This window comes from Prionailurus viverrinus, chromosome A2, assembly GCF_022837055.1.
Source record: "Prionailurus viverrinus isolate Anna chromosome A2, UM_Priviv_1.0, whole genome shotgun sequence".
Taxonomy (NCBI): Eukaryota; Metazoa; Chordata; class Mammalia; order Carnivora; family Felidae; genus Prionailurus; species Prionailurus viverrinus.
The window spans coordinates 146694523-146718483 of NC_062562.1; the positions used below are offsets into that span (position 1 = coordinate 146694523).

General features: G+C 43.3%; 1 protein-coding gene across 1 annotated transcript; it reads right to left on the reverse strand.

Annotated features, from left to right (window-relative positions):
- Positions 1 to 495: 495 nt before the first annotated feature.
- ZC3HC1 (zinc finger C3HC-type containing 1) lies at positions 496 to 21035 on the reverse strand. Its single transcript, XM_047849967.1, has 10 exons — positions 20890 to 21035; positions 19264 to 19375; positions 14293 to 14443; positions 13670 to 13753; positions 8018 to 8145; positions 6459 to 6613; positions 5177 to 5420; positions 3915 to 4127; positions 3042 to 3248; positions 496 to 925 (listed from the first exon to the last, which is right to left on the reverse strand). The coding sequence occupies exons 1-10, from the start codon at positions 21033 to 21035 to the stop codon at positions 857 to 859; spliced, it is 1509 nt and encodes a 502-aa protein (XP_047705923.1). The 3' UTR covers positions 496 to 856.
- Positions 21036 to 23961: the final 2926 nt, after the last annotated feature.

Below are 23961 nucleotides of genomic sequence, written 5' to 3' on the forward strand. Positions count from 1 at the left end.
CAGCCTACCATTCACTGTAACACATCAGGAGATCTCCCGGTGACATAACGAACACTCTCTGGTTCAGAAACACCTCTTTGAGGGGCGCCTGGGTGGCTCCGTCGGTTAAGCGGCTGACTTCGGCTCAGGTCATGATTTCACGGTCCGTGAGTTCGAGCCCCACGTCGGGCTCTGTGCTGCCAGCTCAGACCCTGGAGCCTGTTTCAGATTCTGTGTCTCCCTCTCTCTGACCCTCCCCTGTTCATGCTCTGTCTCTCCCTGTCTCAAAAATAAATCAAGTGTTAAAAAAATTTTAAAAATTTAAAAAAAATAAAAAATTAAAAAAAAAAAAAAAAAAGAAATACCTCTTTGATGAGAATCACAAGCAAATTTCAGGCTTTGCGGCTAATCTGAAAACGAAAATTTTGATTCTGCCTACTGCTCCACTGACGTGTGCTCAGTGTCTGCCTTGTTTATAACAGCCCAGAGGCAAGGAGGAACACAACTCGCCGGCAGTAAGAATCCTAATAAGCATTTTATTAACACATTCTGTCACATTCCTGGGACACAAGAGTCTTCACAACACCAGCCCGTACTGACAGGCAGCAGAAGAGCTCAAGTGCTCGGTCCTCCATCTAGTTTAACAACCCCGCACTCCCTTAACAGAGCCAGGCTTGGCGTACTTCACCTGTCCAATCCCGGCACGGAAACAGGCTTCCCCTCACGCAGACGGCAGACAGTGACGCTGCCTTTTACAAAGATGGGGGATCCTTGTGGTTAAACCGGGATGGAGAAATCCGCCGCCCAAAAGGGAATTCAGACTCTTGCTTCTCCAAGTCACTCATTCCGCTTCTCTCCAGGAAGGGCTGGAATATCTTCAGGATGAGCATAAGGATTCCCACTGCCGGAATATTCGGAATACCTTCCTTGATTTCTCAGAGAGACTCTATAGGTAGAAAAGCTCATTGTTAGAGATTAAATTCTTTTATAGAGATGAAAGACGAGTAACGGCGTTAAGGCTTCGTCTATAAATTCCTCCCACAGGGATCTAGGTACATCTAGAATTGAATAAAACCCATTTTATATTTCGTATTACTTTATATTGTATACATAACACACACCTAAAACCAGACTAAAAATCCGCGTTCTGTCACAAGACTGCTAACATACTCTGAGCCTCTAACACATGGCTCATGTCCTCCCTCCAAGTATCTTCATCTGTCCTCATCTTTGTGAGGCTGACACTCCTGACCCACCATTAGTGCAGTGCACATATCCACCGGTTTCCGAATTGGCCCTAGTTCGTTATTTCTTGTGAACAAAGATTCACATTCATGTGATGCTTCACTGGGAATTCAAGGCCAAGGAGTAAAAAAAATGACTCTTTAGAGCTTAAACTATGACCCTGGCCTTCTCAGCTTCATTTTTAGCCAGCAGAGCTAATAATAGGAAGACTCTCACCGCCACTTGATCATGCCTATGAAGTGATCTGAGATTCTGAGAAATGGTGTTACAGGGAGACAAAACAATTCACTAAAAGATAAAAGTTCTCAGTGAATCAGAACACGCTGATCTCTCAGCCTTTGAGAGGCACAATAAAGAGCACAGGGTCTCGATGAGAACATAAATAATAATCTAGCAGATAATCCATAAAGTTATCTCCAGTTTCTGACATCAGATGACATTTTCACTGTTTCCTCATCCTCTTTGTGGATGAATGTTTCAATAAAATAAAAGTCTCGGGGTGGGAGGTGGGGGTAGGGGGAGTTTGAGCTCTTACTAATGACCGAGGGGAATTTAGTTAATACGGCGACAACATTAAAAGGAACTTAAGTTGAAAAACAACGTAAGCTTTTTTCTAACATGAGGATCCTTTGTGTAGCCTCATTAAGCTCTGAACTTCCCAGTCACAGCAGCTGTGGGAAGGTTAAAAGACAAACCACCAAAAAGGATCTTAAAAGTCCTGGAAACCAGGGTCAATTATGAGGCCAACTTTTCCCACTACAAAAACAAAAAACCCTGTAAAAACCCTGTGGGATTTCTTGTTAGTAAGATAGTGACAGAGGGGAGTCAATAAAAACTTCCAGTACACTATTTCATGAAGATCTAGGCAGAAGAATTTACGTGCAGACATTTGTCTTCAGATAGCTTTATGTATTTTCAAAGGTTTTAAATTAGAAAAACGTAGATTTTCTTCCTGCGGAAAAACCTGGAAAGCCTTCATTTGTGTATTTAAAGGGTACAGATGTACATTCTCGGGCTCGCTATCGCTGTCCCCAGTAGAATCCCATAATCCTGCTGAGCCACGAACCTGGGACCACTTCTTTTGAACGTGTACCGGCAAGTATTATTTTACTTTGTCCTTGGAGGTTACGGAAATCAGAAATTATTCTATCTACACCGTGCTAAGAGGCAAATTTGGCAATGAGCCAGCAAAGGAAAGAGAACCCAGTTTCCGTGATTCCTTAATGCTTACCCTCCTGTCACTTCCATCCTTTACACACAGTAAACACGTGACCCGTCTTCTCAGCTGTCACGATGGATTTGCATTTACCCACATGTGCAGGTAGCAGCAGTCACTACTGCCGTGGCTTGCTGAGGCTCAGGGCACAAGTCTGGGGCTGTGGAACAGAGCCAAGTAACGTGCCCACCGTGAGGAATGAAATCGCTATCTTGGGGTCAGGGCACAGTACTCAGGCGGCTAAGCTAACTGGCCAGGCTCCAAATGCAAGTGACAGCAACTGATAGAAAAAGCAGCTGTTGTGCAACAGGAGGCCGGAACAGCTGCCTCATCATCTAGTTCTGGTTCTGTATTCCTTTTCTACTTTGAATCACTTTAGTTGAGAAGACAAAGAATTTACCAGAATTTGATGGAATGCCAAATGCTAAATTGCAGGAAGACTGAATCAGTTCCACGCCTGTTCTCCCGGACGAACCCGGACTCAGTCTAACCTGACTTATGAGAGCTGAGGGCAGGCAGGGTGCTAATTATAGGACCAGCCCCTGTTCCTCATCCCATAAACAGCGAGTGCTGCACACACAGAGGCAACGGCTTATCTCACCATGGAGTCTGTGTCAGCTGGCTGGCTGGACTGCTTGTGGGCCAAGAGGATGTTCAGCACGGCCTTCCAGCCTGGCTCTGCCGCGGCACTGGCATCTGCCTCAGTTCTGCCATCCTCCCTGGTATCCTGGCCAAATGTGACATTCACCCAAGGGCACCAGTCTCTGTGCTGAGAGGTGGGATCAAAGAAGCTTCGGGAAGATGTGTCCTGAGAGGAGGAAAAGAAACAGTGTTGATGAAGGGCAGAGGCCACGTCAATCCAGAGAGGCACTGCTGTGACTTGTCCAGTTCAGAATCTCACAACTGCCCACATTTCCAATTTGATGTCTCCTTTAAACACTGCCTATGTCGGGGCACCTGGGTGGCTCAGCTGGTTAAGCATCTGACTTTGGCTCAGGTCGAGATCTCACGGTTCATGAGTTCAAGCCCCGCATCAGGCTTGCTGCTGTGAGTGCAGAGCCTGCTTGGGATCCTGTCTCCCTCACTCTCTGTCCCTCCCCAGCTCACGCTCTCTCTCAAAATAAATACACTTTAAAAAAAAAATTTGAACACTGCCTACGTAGTGCCCACTCTCTTTCCAAATTCTTTCATTCCCTTTGTGTTAAATCAACAGCACCTGATCAGGTATGTCCTCCCATCCCCCTGCCCGCCCCATGTGCGTGAAATAGTTACTACCTCTGCAGAATCCATTCCAAAGAACTGAAATGACAAACCTCTTCAAGCTTTTTCCTTTTGGCCACCCAACTATCCCATCTTGAAACTTATTCACATTGTCTTCTCACAGCCACAGGACCACACCTGCTTCTCTGTACTACGCGGCGAGGGTCTGGCGTGCTATCTGCGCTCCACGACCTCTACACGCAGGTGGACTCACCGAGCTGCTAGAAGAGCAGAGGCGAGCCCGTTTGGCTCTCCGGAGAGGGCTAGATGGCACCTCCAGGCCAGTGCCGTCTCCTGTTCCCATACTTCGGGTCACAGGACGAGTTCTGGTGGTGGGGCTAGCAGCCTCTGGCTCAGGACGGTCAACGGGACTAGAAGAGTCCCAGCTCCGAGTTCGGGAGACGATCGGGCCTGGGCTCCTTTCAGCCTGAAGGAAAGAAGAGGGAGGAGAAGTACACCAATGATGGAAATGACTATGGTCAGAAGACGTATTTCTAGAAGCAGGTGCAAACAAATACGTCAACAGTTTAAACTGTGAGAATTTACTTTCTGAACTGTCGACATATCTAAACTCTTCAAAAAATAATCGATTTTTATACAAAATCATGAATTTAGCTTCTGCGTTGCAACTGGTGAATAAAAACACGCGGTATTTTGATCACTGTGGTCAGAACTAAAGCTTCCCCACCTAAGTTAATCTCTAACTTTTCCACCACAACACTTTTGGCAAGAATGCTTTTTTTTTTTTTTTTTTAATGTTCATTTATTTATTTTGAGAAAGTGTGAGAAAGCATGCATGAGCAGGGGGAGAGGCAGAGAAAGAGGAGGAGAGAATCCCAAGCAGGTTCCTCGCTGTCAGAACAGAGCTTGACTTGGGGCTTGGTCTCAAGAACCACTGAGAACATGACCTGAGCCAAAATCAAGAGTCGGAAGCTTAACCAACTGAGACATCCAGGCACCCCAAGAACGCTTGCTTACTTGCTTTATTATTTTAAATGTTTTTTTATTTTTGAGGGACAGAGCACGAGCAGGGGAGGGGCAGAGAGAGAGGGAGACACAGAATCGGAAGCAGGCTCCAGGTTCTGAGCTGTCAGCACAGAGCCTGATGCGGGGCTCAAACTCATGAATCCTGAGATCATGACCTGAGCCGAAGTCAGACGCTCAAGTCGGACTGAGCCACCGAGGCGCCCCCGAGAATGCCGCTTTTAAAAAGGCCACCCCGGGGCGCCTGGGTGGCGCAGTCGGTTAAGCGTCCGACTTCAGCCAGGTCACGATCTCGCAGTCCGTGAGTTCGAGCCCCGCGTCGGGCTCTGGGCTGATGGCTCGGAGCCTGGAGCCTGTTTCCGATTCTGTGTTTCCCTCTCTCTATGACCCTCCCCCGTTCATGCTCTGTCTCTCTCTGTCCCAAAAATAAATAAACGTTGAAAAAAAAAAAAATTTAAAAAGGCCACCCCAACAAGCCAAGTAAGTCTATACCTGCTCGGGGCCAGGGGAAAATGTGGCATCCTGACTCCGAGTCATCATCCTCCGAGGAGATTCAGGCACCAGAGGGAAGCGCTCTGCCCGCCCCTCAGGGCCTTGGATGGGGGAGCTGGTCAGGCCAAACGACGCATCCAGTTCAGTCATGGAAGACTCCATCTGCTGGAAGCCCCAGAGCCCCACCTTCCTCGTACACTGTGAACAGCTTATCAAGGAGAGCTGCATGGGTTCCAGAGAAGAACTAGGTAGGAACAGAAAAGAGAGTTTTCTCAAAAGGTAACACTTCCAAGGGACTAAGTGTAATCATTTGTGAGAATGCTTTATCTCATCAAATAAGTCTCTGGAACAGTCCAGTGGATTGGGAATCATGGCATCTTGAGGCCCCTGTCCTCTGATCTCAGGACCCCAACTCCAGTGTCGCTCACAAAGTTCCTACAGAAAGATCTAATGGTCTTGGTGTCATCTCGAAGGCAAGACTACATTAAAGGTTATTTTATAAATTTCTTCTGTTCCTTTTAAATGAAAATATTCCTGGGGCACCTGGCTGGTTCAGTCAGAAGAGCATGTAATTTTTGATCTCAGGGTCTTGAGTTCAAGCCCCACAATGGGTGTAGAGATAACTTAAATAAACTTTAAAATAAACAAACAAACCTTAAATAAAAAATATCCCTTGATCTATCAAAGAATGAGTAGTTAAGGTAAATCAAGATTGGTTCAAACAGTTTTTTGGTTTTTTAATATTTTATTTTTAAGTTATCTCTATACCTAACAGGGCTGGAACTCATAATCCTGAGATCAAGAGTTGAATGCTCTACCGACTGAGCCAGCCAGGTGTCCCAGTTCCAACAGTTTTCTATCTCAGAGGGAGTCTATGCTAAATTGAGCAGCTGGAATAGAAATACCAACATGGAGGCTCAGAGGACTCTGGCTGACGTTTCCTTTGGTAGTTTTTATGAACTCAACTGATTTTTCTTCCTTTCTATAAACAGAAAGGAGCTTCACTGCTTACAGGAGCACAAATTCCCAGCTGGGAAGCGATAGTAAAAAAAAAACAAAAACAAAAACAAAAACCAAAGTTCAGGTGTGTCCAAGAATTCCCGCGTTCTAATTCTGGAACTGTTACTGATTCTTATCATCCCCTCACCACCCTCTTAGGTTTTCTTTGTCTGCTTTTCTGACAGGAAAGCACCATGTGATCTACAAATACTATCAGTGACTGATGTAAACCAGTGTATGACGGTGTCAAAGTTCATGTCACCCTGCAAATTCACCGACTGACCTGCATGCCCAGCCGCACAGAGAGAGGACACAGGCAGTGACGTGCACTTGGATGTCTGAGCCTAATTTGCTTACAGCTTTTCTCTCATCCGTTCGGTGATCAAGTTCGTCTTCAAGCAGGTGCAGGAGAAGACTGATCTTGTCTTCTGTCAAGCACTATAAAGGAACCAAGGTTCCTTAAATTAAATGTCCAACCACAAAAATGACATATAACGATGTACTTAGATGGTACAACGCAAAAATCATGAAAGAAGTGCCAAACACTAAGACAATTCTCTTCATTACGGAAGGCTTACTTCCAGGACAGGGCTAAGGTATTACAAACCTTTCTGAATTGCTCTGAATCTACCGACTGAGAAAGGTAGCAGTTTTCCTAGAACTACTAAATCTTTTCTTAGTACTAATTTGTTTTCAATTTACCAATTGCAGGGGCACATGGGTAGCTCGGTCAGTTGGGCGCCCAAGTCTTGATTTTGGCTCAGATCATGATTTCACGATTCATGGGACTGAGTTCCCTGTTGGGCTCCAAGCTGACGTGAGGAGCCTGCTTGGGATTCTCTCTCTCCTTTCAGCCCCTCCCCCACCTCGCTCTCTCAAAATAAATAAATTAACTTAAAAAAAATCAATTTACAAGAGTGCCTTGGTGGCTCAGTCCTTTAAGCACCTGACTCTTGATTTCAGCTCAGATCATGATCTGACCATTGGGGAGATTGGGTTCTGCGCTGACAGTGAGAAGCCTCCTTGGGGTTCTCTTTCTCCCTCTCTCTCTGCCCTTCCCCTGCACGTGCACTCTCTCTCGCAAAAAAAGATACTTACCAATTGCGGATTTTCTCTCAAACCTCTACACTTCAAACCAAAATAGGAAAAACAGATTACTATTTATATCTTGACCTGACCCTAAATTTACTTCTTGACAAAATGAGAACTTACCAAGGTCTTTATTTTTGTACTAAGAATAATAAAGAACTGACAAGGTGAACAAAAAAGCTGCCTTGGCTAGGGACAAGGGACATTTATAATAGGCACAGAGGGTAACACTTCAGTTAAAATCCAAATGGCCTCGCAACTTGAAGAAGCAAAATAATAGCTACTATTTCCTACAGTAAAGCTTGTCTCCAGAGTGTGTGCAGGGCGATGAAACAGGACACTAGATAGGGACACTAAAGATAGGGCAGAGCATTTCTAATTTCTACTCACAGGGGAGAAGGGAGTTTATAACTTCTGGAGTATTTTCTTTGGGAAATGATAAGCAATAAACCAAATGATAAGCAATAAACCATACGAAGTCACATTTCAGTATCTTCTGTTAAACAGTTTAAGTAACAACTCAAGATAAAATTGAATGTATGCCATTTAAAGAATATCTAGAAGTTTCGAGGGAACCATTTACTTAACTGTCAATAGCTGCCCTTCTAGCAGAGACTGAAAAAGTCCAGTTGAGGGGCAAACAACTAGCTCTCTTCACAGCAATCTGAATCCTCTGGTCATTTAAGGAAATGCTTCACGTACAAGTGCTAGTGACAACTGAAGACCGCTGTAGGCTCGCTAAGGAAAACTCACCATAGTTTTCAAGTCCTCTGGCCTCAGGGAAGGAAGCTGAAGGTCCAAGTGACAAAGGCTTTGAAAACGATCTAGGAACTCGCTAACAAGAACAGCAGGCTCATCCAACGGCAACATCCCAAATCGATCTGCGGACAAGGTAAACTGGAAGATCATATTGGCGTAAATGGTAAAAAGTCAAAGACGTGTATGGAACGGCAGGGGACAGGTACTGATAAAACTGATCAAGCGCTTGAAGATATTAAGAATTATTGACTTTTTTTTTTTGACAGAGCTGTGATGTTTTTGTGAATATGTGTAAAAAAGTAGATTTCTCGAGAAAGGTTTCTCAGAAGCAGTCAGGTCTAAGCTGAATTTGAGACCAACAACAGTGTGCAAAAGCAAAGGCCCAAAGGATGGGACGGGTGCGGAGTTTCTCAACAGTTTCGCGGGACTGGAACCCAGTGCGCCTGTGGGGAAAGTAGTAGGAGACGGGGTTGCAGTGTGGAGAGTAACTAGACCACGATTTTACTAATGTATGGGAAGAGAAATTACCGAAAAGATTTTTTTTTTTTTTTCAACGTTTATTTATTTTTGGGAGAGAGACAGAGCATGAACGGGGGAGGGGCAGAGAGAGAGGGAGACACAGAATCGGAAACAGGCTCCAGGCTCTGAGCCGTCAGCCCAGAGCCCGACGCGGGGCTCGAACTCCCGGACCGCGAGATCGTGACCTGGCTGAAGTCGGACGCTTCACCGACTGCGCCACCCAGGCGCCCCCGAAAAGATTTTTTTAAAGGAGGAAGTGATATTATAGATAATATGCAGTAGTTTAGAGTAGAGATCATAAAGGGCCAGCTGGGATGAAAAAAAAAAAAAAAAAGCTTAGCAGACATTGAAGTGACCTAAGGTAATAATCCCTGCAAGATACTGGTGGCATAAAGATGGAGAGAAGGAGCATCCATGTTATAAAACTCTTAATGATCAATGACACTTCATACTGTAAGAAAAATAGGGCATAGTAATATATAGTGTTAAATTGGGATAATGATATCAACTCCTGATGTTAAATAGAAATCTAGCAGTGATGGTTTCACAAGCCCACAAGCATGTCACAACTTACCAAACCGTATACCTAAATATGCACATTTTATGTCAATTATTCCTCAATAAGGCTGTTTAAAAAATGAGGGGGGGGGGTTCTGGGTGGCTCACGCAGTTAAGGGTCCAAATCTTGATTCTGGCTCAGGTCAATGATCTCACAGCTATGAGATCGAGCTCCATGTGGGGCTCTGTGCTGGGTCAGACTCTGAGCTGGGCACGGAGCCTGCTTAAGATTCTCTCACTCGCCCTCTGCCCCTGCCCCGCTTGCCCACATATATGCGTGCTCCTGCTCTCTCAAAAAAATAAACAGAAACAGAAAAAAGAAAAGAAAGCGCACCCAGGTGGCTCAGTCAGTTAAGCGTCCAACTTTGGCTCAGGTCATGATCTCAGTTTGTGAGTTCAAGCCCCGCATCAGGCTTTGTGCTGGCAGTACAGAACCTGCTTGGGATCCTCTGTCTCCCTCTCTCTCTGCTTCTCCCCTGGGTAACCTCTCTCTCTCAAAAATAAACATTAAAAAAAAAAAAAAAAGGAAGAAAAAAATCTCTTTTCCAGTTTTATTACTAAGAGGTACAGGGGCACCTGGGTGGCTCAGTTGGTTGAGCGTCTGACTCTCGATTTTGGCTCAGGTCATGATTTCACGGTTCATGAGTTCAAGCTCCACGTCGGGCTGTGTGCTGACAGTGCAGAGCCTGCGTGGGATTTTCTCTCTCACCCCCCACCCTCCGTCAAAATAAATAATAAATAAAAACTTAAAAAAAAAAGAGAGAGATACAAAAGTAGTTAACAATAGCACTTTTGTCCGCCATTTATTGTATCATTAATAACCAGATTTTGGTCTCTAATATTATTAAATATTATCAAACTATTTAAACTTGTTGCCAGTAACCAAATATGTCAAAAATATATGCCATCAATTTAAAAAGATGTATCATTTTACAAGGAATGTCTGATTATAAAAAACTAAGATCAACAAAAAAGGTATGGACTTTACAAAATCAAGTGAGGTTTAACAATAAAAACAAAACATGTTCTGATGACCAGTGGCTCAGGTTTGACAAAACTTAGGAGAAAAAAACAGATCCCAATGTCCTTCTGATCACCTTCCAATTTAGGGTTTGGTCTGATCCCTACAATGCTAAGAAAATACTAGTAAAAATTGATGAAGGCAAAAGAGCAAACAGAAGAAATTAAGCCCATCATGTAAATGTTTTAACATGAATTAAAAAATGTTTTATAACTAACATATGTGAGTATTTGGTCTACTTCAGTGTTTGATATGTTCAAAATAATCAGTCTAGTAAATTAGTAATTATAATTGTTATAATTTGAAATGTTTAAAGGGATTTAGTTTTGTTTGTAAATACTGGTAAATGTTAGAGAAAAATTACCTACAAAACTGTATTTATTAGATATGCTTAATAAATAAAAGCACTAAAAGTACAGATAGTTGTCGGTGTTCCTTTCTTCACACTAAAGTCTCCTGAACGTGAAAGAACCGAACCAAGGGATGATATAACTGAAAGGTCACATTTCAGATTTGGGAGGTAGGATGGATAGGACCAGGTGGTGACAACAGGGAAGAGCATCTAAGGTGACTTCCAGGTTTCTGGCTAGGACAACTGGTGTGTGTGTGGGGGGGTGTCAGTACCATTTACCAAGATGGAGAACATAGAAGATGAGAAGCAAGTTCTAGGTATAAAATGAAGCATTCAGTTTTGTATATGTCGAATTCCAGGTCTGCAGCGGATATTACATGGAAATGTTTGGAAGGCAGCTGGAAATGAGTCAAGCTCAAAAGAGAGGTCTGGATAGGAGTTAAAGGTATGCAAGTAGGTGGCAGCTGAAGCTACGAATAGGACCAAGAAAGCTGAGTGTGTGTAGTACCAAGAGGCAGGAACCACCAGCAGGGTCCTGGGCGGATCCTAGAAACCTGGACAGGGCACACGGAGAGACGATTCACATCCTCAAGGAGCGAATGTGGTTGTACTATCCAGAGAAATAGCTGGGCCAACAACAGAAACTTCTGTTACCATGACCTTCACTTTACAATGTTATTTCTTGGGTCACCTGAGTGGTCAGTTGGTTAAGCGACCGACTTTGGCTCAGGTCATGATCTCGAGGTCCATGAGTTCGAGCCCCACGTCGGGCTCTGTGCTGACAGCTCAGAGCCTGGAGCCTACTTCGGATTCTGTGTCTCCGCCTCTCTCTACCCCTCCCCTGCTCATGCTCTGTGTCTCTCCATCTCTCAGTAACAAATAAACGTTAAAAAAACATTTTTTTTTAAATGTTATTTCTTGAGGTGCCTGGGTGGCTCAGCTGGTTGAGCGTCTGACTTCGGCTCAGGTCACGATCTCCCGGTTCATGGGTTCAAACCCCACGTCGGGCTCTGTGCTGACAGCTCAGAGTCTGAAGCCTGCTTCGGATTCTGTGTCTCCCTCTCTCTCTGCCCCTCCCCTGCGCATGCTCTGTCTGTCTTTGTCTCTCAACAATAAATCAATGTTTTTTAAAAAAAAAAAAAAGTTTAAAAAAAAACCTGTTATTTCTCAGGGCACCTGGGTGGCTCAGTCGGTTAAGCATCTTACTCCTCCTTTCGGCTCAGGTCACAGTCTCACAGTCTGTGGGTTGAAGCCCTGCATCAGGAGCGGAGCCTGCTTGGGATTCTTCCTGCCCCTCCCCTGCTCACTCACTCTCTCAAAATAAATAAAAACCTAAAAAATTTTTAAAAAATCATTTCCTAATAGTCCCTTTCTAGCACCTGTTCATCTATCAGTAGATGGTACTCTATGAACATTTTCAATCTATTTTTTTTTCTTCTTAGTGGTTATTCATGGAATATTCCCAGGTGTCAGTGACCCTGGAATTAGCCTGAGTTGTCCTACTGAAATAATAAAAAGTATACCTACTTTTTGGCACTAATGTCTGGTCAAGCATTAAGTTTTGCACCTGGTCTTGGTGAGCCCTCCAGAAGGCTCTGCTGTAGAAGTTACTCACTCAGCAGGAATATGCCCATATGACCAGTAAAATATTTAAAACTCCCACTTGTGACTACATTTTGGGCTCCCTCATTCTGAAGCATTTTGTGCATACAACACTTAAGAGTCTTTAAGAGTCCAAGATACTATTGGGGCACCTGGCTGGCTCAGTTGGTAGAACACACGGCTCTTGATCACAGGGTCATGAGTTCAAGCCCCACATTGGGCATGGAACCTACTTAAAAAAAAAAAAAAAAAAGAGTATAGATACAATTAAAAAGAAAAAGAACTAAAAGAACTTTAAAAGACATGAAAATATTGGGATGCCTGGGTGGCTGAGTAGGTTGAGCATCTGACTTCGGCTCAGGTCATGATCCCCGGTTTGTGAGTTTGAGCCCTGTGTCAGGCTCTGAGCTAAGAGCTCGGAGTCTAGAGCCTACTTCGGATTCTGTGCCTCCCTCTCTTTCTCTGTTCCCCTCCCCCACCTTGCTTGTGCTCTGCCTCTGTCTCAAAAATAAATGTTAAAAAAAATTGAATTAAAAAAATTTGAAAATATTAGCAACTGCATCACCGTAGTATTTTTCACAAAACAACTTCTAAATCAAGATCCTAAGACCAGTAACAAAGGAGCTATCATGTATTTTATAAGGCAGGGCATTCTAGAGTATGAGGCTTCATAAAATTCCTGTCTCTTTGCCTAAGTATAAATTTTGAGACCATAAAGTAAACATATCCTGCTGTTAGTTTCCCAGAATACATAGTCAGATTCACTCTAAGGTAGCTTAGTTTTTTAAAAAAGTAATGATTAAAGTCAATAACTCAAGTGAAGACAATCACAAATTCACCAGATTCAAGAGAGGGCGCCTTGCCAAGGCCCTTATAGAGGCGGTCTTTGGCTTCAATGCTGTTGTTTATATTGTGTCACTTCACTGGGACAAATTATACATTTGTAATCACTCTCATTTGGCTTCCCGTGAGTTGGTTTTAGGAACCGAACCCCAACTCCATTTAACTGCCACAGTTAGTGCACCAAAGGAAGCCTGGGGAGAACATGGGATTGCTTGCTATGGAGGGCAAAGCAGAGAGTTTGAAAGCAGATAAAACCACAGTTTTGCCTCCTCACCAGTTGGTTTTAAGATTTCTGATTCTGGGTGCCGGGGTGGCTCAGTTAGTTGAGTGACTGACTCTTGATTTCAGCTTGGGTCATGATCCCAGGTTCGTGGGATCGAGCCCCGTGTCAGGCTCTACATTGAGCCTCCTTTTTTTTTTAATTCTCTCTCTCCCTCTCTCCCTCCCTCCCTCCCTCCCTCCACCCAAAGAGCTCTGATTCTGTTTCCTCACTTAAAAAACTGTGTTGGTAATCTACCTCCCAGGGCCCCTGTGAGAATTAAATGGGATAATGTATGCATGGCTAAGCTGTCAAATGCCCTTAATAAAGTTAAGTAATAACCTAACAAGTAAATGAATGTAAATTCTTCTTTAAAAGCCCAAATAGGAAAAAATGAAACTTCAAAGACTAGATTTTCACAAAGAAACAGACAATATTAGAAATGCAACAACCAAGAAGGGATGGTCAATGGGAAATCTTGGAAATAAGTACCTGGGGAGGGGCTGTCTGGCCAGAAACAGAACTTCTCATGGGCGGTGCACAAGGCTTTCTTCAGCTCAGCACATCGGTCTTTATCTGAAACCCACACAGGCAGCAGTGCCTTAGAAAACACTATATGGATTCAAAACCTAATGACTAAGAACCTTTAAGAGTGTGGATAGAATTAAAAATAAAAATGACTAAGATAATTTTAGAAGATATGAAAATACTAGCAACTGCATCATCTTAATATTTTTCAGAAAACAAGTTCTAAGTCAAGATCCTAAGGTCAGTAACAGTATTATGTATCTTATAAGGCAGGGCGTTCTAAAGCACGAGGCTTCATAGAAGTGCCTTGTCTCTTTGCCTAAGTATAAATTTTGAAACCATAAAGTAAATATACTCTGCTGTTAGTTTCCCAGAATACAGAAAGTCAGGTTCACTCTAAAGTAGCTTAGTTTTAAAAAACAGTAGTAACTGAAGCTAATAATTAGGACAAAGACAATCACAGATTCGCCTTGCTATATGTAACAGTACACATTTTTTGATCAAACACAAGTGACTGGTCTTCTTAGAAAACCAGTCTAATATATCTTTGAAAATGGAGGAAAACGTAATTTGTACTTTATACTTACATCTGTCAAAATCAAAAGCTGGTTGTAAACTGGCACAGAGAAAAGCCTGACAGCTGGAACACTTGAGCATGTCACATTCAACTGTGACCCAGCCGTACTTTGCACAGACAAGTGGAGACAGCTCAGAGGGCTTACCTGCCCATTTCAGAGAGTATTCATGTTAAGAAAAACAATGCTGCAAGTATATTAAGATGAATAAGTCAGAAATGAAAACTTTAACTCATTCTTTACATATATAGGAATAAACACGTTAGATTAAGAGGAAAAGCAAGTAAGGAAAGTTTGGAAAACTAATTTTTACTTTTTTATTTTTTATTATTTTGAGAGAGAGAGAGAGAGAGAGAGAGAGAGAGAGAGAGAGAGAGAGAGAATCCCAAGCAGGCTCCATGCTCAGTACAGAGGCTGACATGGGGCTTGATTCCAAAACCTGGGATCATGATCTGAGCCGAAATCAAGAGTTGGATGCTCAACCGACTGAACCATCCAGGCACCCTGAAAAACTATTTTTAAAGCACAGGCAGGGCGCCTGGGTGGCTCAGTTGGTTAAGCCTCTGACTTCAGCTCAGGTCATGACCTCATGGCTCATGGATTCATGCCTCACGTCGGGCTCTGAGCTGACAGCTTAGAGCCTGGAGCCTGCTTCAGATTCTGTGTCTCCCTCTCTCTCTCTCTGCCCCTCCCCTGCTTGTGCTTTGTCTCTCAAAAATAAATAAATGTTAAAAAAAAATTTTTTTTTAAAGCACAGGCACATACTTCACAGAACAACGGAAGTCATTTGAGTAATAACAAGAGGGAAAAAATTTTGAACTTTTCCTCTACAAAGCCCTATGTATTCTACATGTTTAAAATGTTGATGCTGGGGCGCCTGGGTGGTTCAGTCGGTTAAGCGGCCGACTTCGGTTCAGGCCATGATCTCGCGGTCCGTGAGTTCGAGCCCCGCGTCGGGCTCTGTGCTGACAGCTAGGAGCCTGGAGCCTGTTTCAGATTCTGTGTCTCCCTCTCTCTGACCCTCCCCTGTTCATGCTCTGTCTCTCCCTGTCTCAAAAATAAATAAACGTTAAAAAAAAAAAATTATAAATAAATAAATAAATAAAATGTTGACGTTATTAATGGTTGTGGGGTGGAATACAGAAGCCATTCCCTTTCACTTATTGTGAAATACTAGAGATTTAAAAACACTTGTAAAAGTACAGGGATATGCCTCAGCAATAAGGATGGTAAAAGTCAAACAAGCAGAAATATTTTCTGCCACTCATCTATGCTCTTTTATTGTACCATGTTTGCTTTTACATTCTAAAGAATAGTCAGTAAAATTAATAATAATATTCTTCATTATTTCCCCTGCCCAAAATTTGATTATTATGAACTAATGTATGCACATAGTCTATGTGTGTTAAACAGGCTGAGAGTACCCAGAGCACCTAGAAGTATGCGCTTGGGAAAATGTCCTAAAACATTTATTGATCTTTAAAACTCAATATTCAACATTTTACCTAACGAGCTCTATTTTTTTTTTTTAATTTTTTTTTCAACATTTTTTATTTATTTTTGGGACAGAGAGAGACAGAGCATGAACAGGGGAGGGGCAGAGAGAGAGGGAGACACAGAATCGGAAACAGGCTCCAGGCTCCGAGCCATCAGCCCAGAGCCTGACGCGGGGCTCGAACTCATAGACCGCGAGATCGTGACCTGGCTGAAGTCGGACGCTTAACCGACTGCGCCACCCCGGCACCCCTAAAGAGCTCTATTTTACAGAGCACACACACACACACACACACACACACACACACACCAACACACACATAACACATGAAAGAAGATGCAAGAAAGTTCTATATTTTTATAAGGGATACAGGAATTTGAAAACATTCTAATATTAGCAAAAGAAGGACTGAAGCCTAGAAAACAGCATTTAGATACAGATGTTAAAGGAGTTGGCATCACCTAAAATAAAAGTAACAGAATTACTTAACTGGCTAAGTGAAAGAAATGATTATCATACCCAAAGCGGTGGTCAATTTATATCCAATGAAAACAAAAAAGAACAAAGGACAAGGTTCCTTTGCAGAAAATGAGGAATTAGTCCAAGGTATGGCAGTAGATGATTAAAATACCTTCCTCTTCCTGAGAAATTTAGTCGGAGAGCCATCAGGTGGTGAGCAAGGAGAACAGCCAGGAGGGGGAGGGAGGCAGTTCAGCACAGGGTGTCAGAACCCAAGTTGGGTAAAGAGGGGCTGCACCTTGAGGTGTTGGGAGTCAAGTGGAGTGTAAAGAGAATATCTACAGGGCCCCCACTCACCAAATCAGGGATAACTGTAATATCAAAACATATAATGATAGTAACAGATTAAAATCCACTGAAAAAGCAGCCCATGCTGCTACAAATAAATTACATAAAGTTTGATGAGGAATGGGATATTTGCATATTTTCAAAGCACCTCTGCACAAAACACTTTTTTTTAATGTTTGTTTATTTTTGAGAGCTAGAGAGAGAGAGAGAAAGAGCTAGAGCAGGGTAGCGGCAGAGAGAGAGGGAAACAGAATCCGAATCATGCTCTAGGATCCCAGCTGTCAGCACAGGGCCCAACTCGGGGCTTGAACACACGAACTGGGAGATTATGACCTGAGCCTCGGAGGTACCCCCCCCCCTCGCCCCCGCCCTACTTTTTAATTACAAAAGAAGTGTTACAATGGAAAAGACAGGCAAAGATGGGCAGACACTCCCTAATCAAGTGATCAAAGTGATTATCACCAGGAAAGGGATAAATCAAATTCATGTGCCACCTGACAGGATACAGTGAGAACACAGCACCATTCTGTGATATTCCTAAACTACTTGAATCTAACTATAAGGAAACATCAGATGGATGTGAATTGAGGTACTCTCTACAAAACTACTGGCCTGTAATCTTCAAAAGTATCACGATCATGAAATTCAAGGAAAAACAAGAATCTCAACTGGATCCTTTTGCTATAAAGAATATTATTAGGGGGTACTTGGGTAGCTTAATTAGTTGAGCATCCAACTCTGGATTTTGGCTCAGGTCATGATCTCATGGTTCGTGAGTTCGAGATTGGGCTCTGTGCTGACAGCAAAGCACAGAGCCTGCTTGGGACTCGCTCTCCCTCTCTCTCTCTGCCTCTCCCCTGCTCACTTTCTTTCTCTCTCTCTCAAAATATTTAAACTTAAAAAGAAAAAAAAGAATATTATTACGACAACTGATGAAATGACTGGGGTCTGAGGGTTGGATGGCAGTAATTTATTATGTGAAATTTCCTGATTTTGATGGCTGCATTGCAGTTACGTAGGAAAAAAGTCCTGGTGTGTAGGAAATATCTGGGGGTAATGAGGTATCACTTTGGCAACTTACTTAAAGGTAGCTTAGAAAGGAAGTTCTTTGTAACCTGTGCAACCTTTCTGCAAGTCTATAATCGTTTTATATTTTTAAAAAATCACTCTAGGGGCGCCTGGGTGGCACAGTCGGTTAAGCGTCCGACTTCAGCCAGGTCACGATCTCGCGGTCCGTGAGTTCGAGCCCCGCGTCGGGCTCTGGGCTGATGGCTCAGAGCCTGGAGCCTGTTTCCGATTCTGTGACTCCCTCTCTCTCTGCCCCTCCCCCGTTCATGCTCTGTCTCTCTCTGTTCCAAAAATAAATAAACGTTGGAAAAAAAAAAAAAATTAAAAAAAAAATCACTCTAGTGAATAGAAAAGGGCACAAGTGATGGGATGTCACCTGTGAGATTAGGTTACAAAAAATTTTTAGCTTCTGTCTTGCTCTCTTTCACTTACACACTCCGATGGAAGCCAGCTGCCACGTTTTGTGAACTGTCCCTGTCAATAGGCCCATGCTGCAAGGTACACAGGGAGGTCTCTACCCGAGAGCCACTATAGAGCTGAAGCCCTCAATCCAGTAGCTCGTGGGTGAGCTTGGAAATGCATCTTTTCTTAGCGGAGCCTGGAGATGACTGCAGCCTGTGAGGAACCCTGAGCCACAGGACCCAAGTAAGCCATGCCCAGATTCCTGACCCACAGAAATTGTGACAAAAAATGTGTTTTTTTTTAATGTTTATTTATTTTTGAGAGAGGGTGAGTGAGCGGGAAAGTGGCAGAGAGAGAGGGAGGCAGAGGATCCAAAGCTGGCTGCAGGGAGCCCAATGGGGGGGGGGGGGGGGCTCAAACTCATGAATCATGAGATCATGACCTAACCTGAAGTCGGATGCTTAACCTACTGAGCCACCCAGGCACGCCCCATGTTTGTTGTTTTCAGCCACTAAGTTTTAGTGTAATTTGCTATACAACAGATAACTAATATATAGGGGAAAATCCAGAAAGAGACAGGAAGTGTAGTATACATAGCCTCATGCTATAATCCTGGCTCTGCCATTAGCTAGCAGGCTGACCATAGGCAAGTCACATAACCTACCTGAAACTGTTTCCTCTTCTGTAAATGAGTATAATAATGATACCTATTTTCACGGGTTTAAGGTGAAGACTGAATGTGATAATATACATGAAAACACACCACATACAAATGTTAGTTACTATTCCTTTTCCTCTCAAGCTCTTAGTGTTTTCTTCTGCAAAAAGAAAAGGTCAGAGGCACTTGGGTGGCTAAGTTGGTTGAGCATTTGACTCTTGATTTCGGCTCAGGTCATAATCTCGAGGTTCGAGAGTTGGAGCCCCATACTGGGCTCTGCACTGACAGTGCAGAGTCTGCTTGGGGTTCTCCCTCTCTCTCTCTCAAAATAATTAGTTAACGAAACAACAAAAGCAAAGGCCAGATCATCTCAAATATCCCTTTGAGGAATAACATTTTATGATGCTAATTTTCCTATAAAATATCTTACCAAGTTTAATTCTTTTTTTTTCCCCAAGTTTAATTCTTAAATTTACAACATCAAAATAAGTGCTGTTATTCCTCGTTCCAGGAGCGGAAAGTGCAACTCACGTGAACTAATAAAGAAGGATATAGAAAATGTTTCCACCCTGCTAAAGAAGGCTTCTTTGCTTGTAGATTCCAATGGCGGCTGTTCCGCTTGGGGTGACCCATTAACTGAGTGGAATGTGGCAGATGTGTCCTTCCTAAAATAAAGTGGCAGAACTCTCAGAAATCTTTCACAGCATCACTTTGCCTAAACATTTTGCATCTCGCTTCTCGGCACATCACAGCGTCAATCACGCCACGCTGGATTTTAACCTTTCTAAAAATCATTTCAGTAATGTCATTCCTCTGCTTAAAATTATTAATTAGCTATTAATTAGCTTCACAATAATTATTAAGTAGAATCCAAATTCGTCAGTCTGGCATTCAAATTTCTTTACTGTTCGTTCATATCTAAGTTTCAAGTAATTTCTACCTCCACAGTGCTCCACTAATCCTATACCGGAGAACTTCTAGCTCACTTACTGTTCTCCAACAGTATTTCACACAACTTTAGTAAACACAAAATGAGACTCAAAGCTTCTATGCATTACAAATTTGAGCCACCTTACAAATTAAACTCCTTTAAACACAGAGAAAAATCATTTTGATAGTTTTCTGAGTCGACCATTGATACCCACTCTCCCAAAACAGAGTTTCAGAATTCAAATCAAAGTAAAGATCTTTGGGCAATTTCATGAAAAAAATTCAGGGAGGAAAAAACCCAACAATACAATTATCTATTTTTAGTGAAAGGCATTTCAACAGCACCTGGAAGGGGTAGAGGGAGGAATCCTTGAGGACAAAAATCATCTTAATAAAAACAGGATGACAGCAGCTATTATAACTCGAAAGATATAAACTCATTCTAGGAATCTCTCTCAGAGAGCCAGCCTCAGGGAGGTGCGGTTCTTGAAAGAAATTCAGAGGATCCATAAACTTGGATGAGAAAAAAGTGACGTTTATTTTATTAACCTCTAGCTGAAATTCAGCACTTCCTTCAAATACGAATGAAGGTACTAAAAAACCCCTCACAAAACATAGTAGCATCAGCAGTACTTATGAATTTGTCACCAGTGGAAATCACAGGCATTTTGTCACATTACGGTTGCTGAACATGTTGTGAAATATCACTTATGCCCATGATTACTTCAAAATTATGGTAAATAATAGACTTATTACTAGAGATTACTTAACTTTCCAGTAATGAAGCATGTTACTGTACTTTTTTCTTTTACTACCTTGATAACCGCATTCTAAAGTAATTGGTCCCCTTTATGTTGCTATGCACTTTATTTTATGCATTTAAAAATATTCTGAGAAGGGATTCATAAGCTTTGCCAGGCTGCCAAAGGTGTCTAAGGCTCAAAAAAGATTAAGAAACCCCACTAACAGATGTCAGGTGCATATTCAGTTAGCAGTCGCCTTTTTTCCCCTTCCGCCCCCCACCCGTTTTATAGCAAAATGCCGCCCGTGGTGCTGAAAGCAGTACATCCCGAGACTAAAACCGAGTAAACGTAGTAAACCCGGTCTCTTTCAGATCCCGGGACGTTGCCAACCCTACAGACAAAAGTGCCGACCCAGAGGATTCCCCCCACCCCCCGCCCCGGGCCCGCGTTCCCCAAACCCTCTCCAACCCGCCGGCGCCGGACCCAGGGTGGACTCGTGAACTCACGCTTCGGCGCCTCCTTCTTCTGGAGCAATCCCCTCATCTATCAGCTGCCTGACTTTTTGGGGCGTCCCTTCTGGGGAGCGAATAACCGCACCCCAATTCTTTTCAAGCCCCGCGGCAAACGCCTGCCCCTCACTGGGCGCCGCCATCTTGGTCCGTTGCCGACTTGCTTCCCCGCGGGCTTGAAGGCTCAGGAACTTCCGTTCTGCGCGGTTAAGATCCTCCTCTGGAGGCGCGGTCCGGCGCGTTTGCCCACGCAACTCGCAGAATCTGACCGCGGGGCCCACCCCTTCGTGGCCATCTTAGAGCGAGGTAAACCCTCATTACAGAACGAGGTAAACCGCCTTGGGAGCTCCTAGTGTTTAAGCCTAGGTTGAGGCTTATGATGTGGGGTGTTTGGAGCGGTGTTTCTGCAAATTCGACAGGGATGGGGGGCCAGGTTGAGTCTTAAATTAATTAACTGATAGGGCCTTCCTGAGTTACGTGTTTTTACAAGGGAAGAAATGGCGACCGTTTCTTGAGAGTAAAGCATTTCGAACTTTTCTTAGAAACCGAGTTACAGTGGGTTTCTAAAAGAGAGAGAGAGCGAGTGTCTATGGCATTGGCACTGAACACCCTCCCTCCTTTGTCTAACAAGTATTTATTGAGTGTGCCCTACTGACGCCGTCCTAGGCGTTGTCAGTGACAGCGAACAAAGGAGACAGGTGTTAGTGAAGTTAGACATTCAACAAATACGTTTTCCTGTAGTTTTGAGATTATGATTAGAAATGCTCCGGAGACGTACTAAGTACTAGGGACCCAATTTAGTCTGTAAATTGTCCCGGGACAATCAGGTGCTGGAGCTAAAATAGATGTGATTGGGGGAAAGAGATCCGATTGGAAGGAGTTTGTCACATCCGATCAACTGGCAAAAAAGACTTGTGACTGAGCAATAGGCTGAGATGAAAGTGGGACCACCTTTAGCATAGGGTTGTGGAGGCAGTGTTGCACCACCGAGGGCCCCCTTTAGGAATAAAGAACTAAATCTCATAGCTCCTGGGAGTACCACCAGCAGGAAGTCCTTCCCTCTGCTGTCAGTTCCTCGAGGAGTTACTTGAATGAAAAGAGCCATTTGCCTTCCCCAGGGAATCTGCATCCAGGGACTAATCAAGAAGGGGATATAAAAGGCCCAGCATCCTTGTCCCAACTCAGGACAATGCTAAAGGGCCATCCAGCTTTGGAGTTTCCTGTAGGGTCCCCTGGGGCCAACCTTGAGACTTCATGGCAGTCCAGCTTCTTCCCTGCCCTATCCTGCTTCCTTCCCCTCCTTTCCGTGGTGTTGATCCCAAATGCCCTCTCCCTATGGCATGCTAATCTCACTCTCGGGGTCAGTTTATCCACTTTGTTTATCCCAGGGAAGCAGACAGTTCTGCTGATAGCTCCAGCTGTCAGACTGTCTTTATTGTATGTGTGGGGTGTTGTTTATTTATTTATATTTTAGTAATCTCTATACCCAACATGGGGCTTGAACTCACAACCCCCAAATCAAGAGTCGCATGCTCTTCCGACTGAGCCAGCCAGGCACCGCTGTGTGTGTGTGTGGTTTTTTAAATGTGAGAATATACAAAAATTTATGTAAGTAAGCTTTTTATGCCGTGTTGGACCTCTTAAGAATGAGTCAAATATACTATGTTTGCTAAGTACAATTCTTTCATAAAGTACAAAGATGTGTCCAACAGCAAGATTGACGTTTTCAGTGAAAATTTAATTTCTATAAAACATGACTAAGTTTTTAAGCGGGTATACGTTTATCAAACATTTTTTATTTCTTATGGGCTAATTTTTATTGATATGTAACTTACATAACATAACATGGTTTTTAGTATACTCACAGAGCTGTGCAACCATCACCACCATCTAATTCCAGAACATTTCATCACTCCATGAAGGATCCTCATACTCACTAGCAGTTATTCCCTATTCCTCCCTTCCCCCAGCCCCAGGTAACCACTAATCTATTTTTTTTTTGGTCATTATGGATTTGCTTTCACTGGGCATTTCATATAAATGGAGTCATACAATATATATTTCAGAGGTTTTATTTTATTTTTAATTTTTTTTTCAACATTTATTTATTTTTGGGACAGAGAGAGACAGAGCATGAACGGGGGAGGGGCAGAGAGAGAGGGAGACACAGAATCGGAAACAGGCTCCAGGCTCCGAGCCATCAGCCCAGAGCCCGATGCGGGGCTCGAACCCACGGACCATGAGATCGTGACCTGGCTGAAGTCGGACGCTTAACCGACTGCGCCACCCAGGCGCCCCTAATGTTCATTTATTTTAGAGAGAGGGAGAGAGACAGACGGCAAATCAGGAAGGCGGGGGGGGGGGGGGGGGGTCGGGTAGCAGAGAGCGAGAGGGAGACACAGAATCCAAGGCAGGCTCCAGGCTTCTAGCTGTCAACACAGAGCCTGACGCGGGGCTCTAACTCACGAACCCCGTGAGATCATGACCTGAGCTGAAGTCGGGACGCTTAACCGACTGAGCCACTTGGGTGCCCCAAGTATCTTTTCATGTGGTTATTGACCGTTCTTATTTGGAGAAGTGTCTATTCAGACCCTTTGCCCATTTTTCAACGGGGTTGTCTTTTTGTTGAGTTTTAGGAATTCTTTATATATTCGTGACATTAAACTCTTCTCAGATACATGCTTTGTCGATATGTTCTCCTATTCTGTAGGTTGTCTTTCACTTTCTGGATAATGTCCCTTGATGTGTAAGTTTTAAATTTTGTTGAGATCCAATTTTTCTGTTTTATCTTTTGTTACTTATGCTTTTGGTGTCATATCTAAGAATCCCTTGCCAAATCCAAGATCGTGAAGATTCACCTCTATGTTTTTCTTCTAATACTTTTATGGTTCTAGCACTTATGTTCGGGGCATTGATTCATTTTAGATTTATTTTTATATATGGTCTGAGGAAAGAGGTCCAGCTTGATTCTTTAGTGTGTGGAAATCTAGCGGTTCGAGCACCATTTGTTAAGACTGTTATTTCTGCATTAAAGGTACTTGGCACCCTTGCCTAAAATTGGCCACAAAT

What these genes read in the sequence shown, in the direction of transcription:
- ZC3HC1 (XM_047849967.1), bottom strand. Translation starts at nt 21,035, where the DNA reads ATGGCGGCGCCCAGTGAGGGGCAGGCGTTTGCCGCGGGGCTTGAAAAG. An exon ending in CAGAGGACTTGAAAACTATG is followed by an intron (nt 6,614 to 8,017) that starts GTGAGTTTTCCT and finishes GTTCCTTTATAG; the next exon opens with TGCTTGACAGAAGACAAGAT. An exon ending in CTGTGCGGCTGGGCATGCAG is followed by an intron (nt 5,421 to 6,458) that starts GTCAGTCGGTGA and finishes GTTCCTACCTAG; the next exon opens with TTCTTCTCTGGAACCCATGC.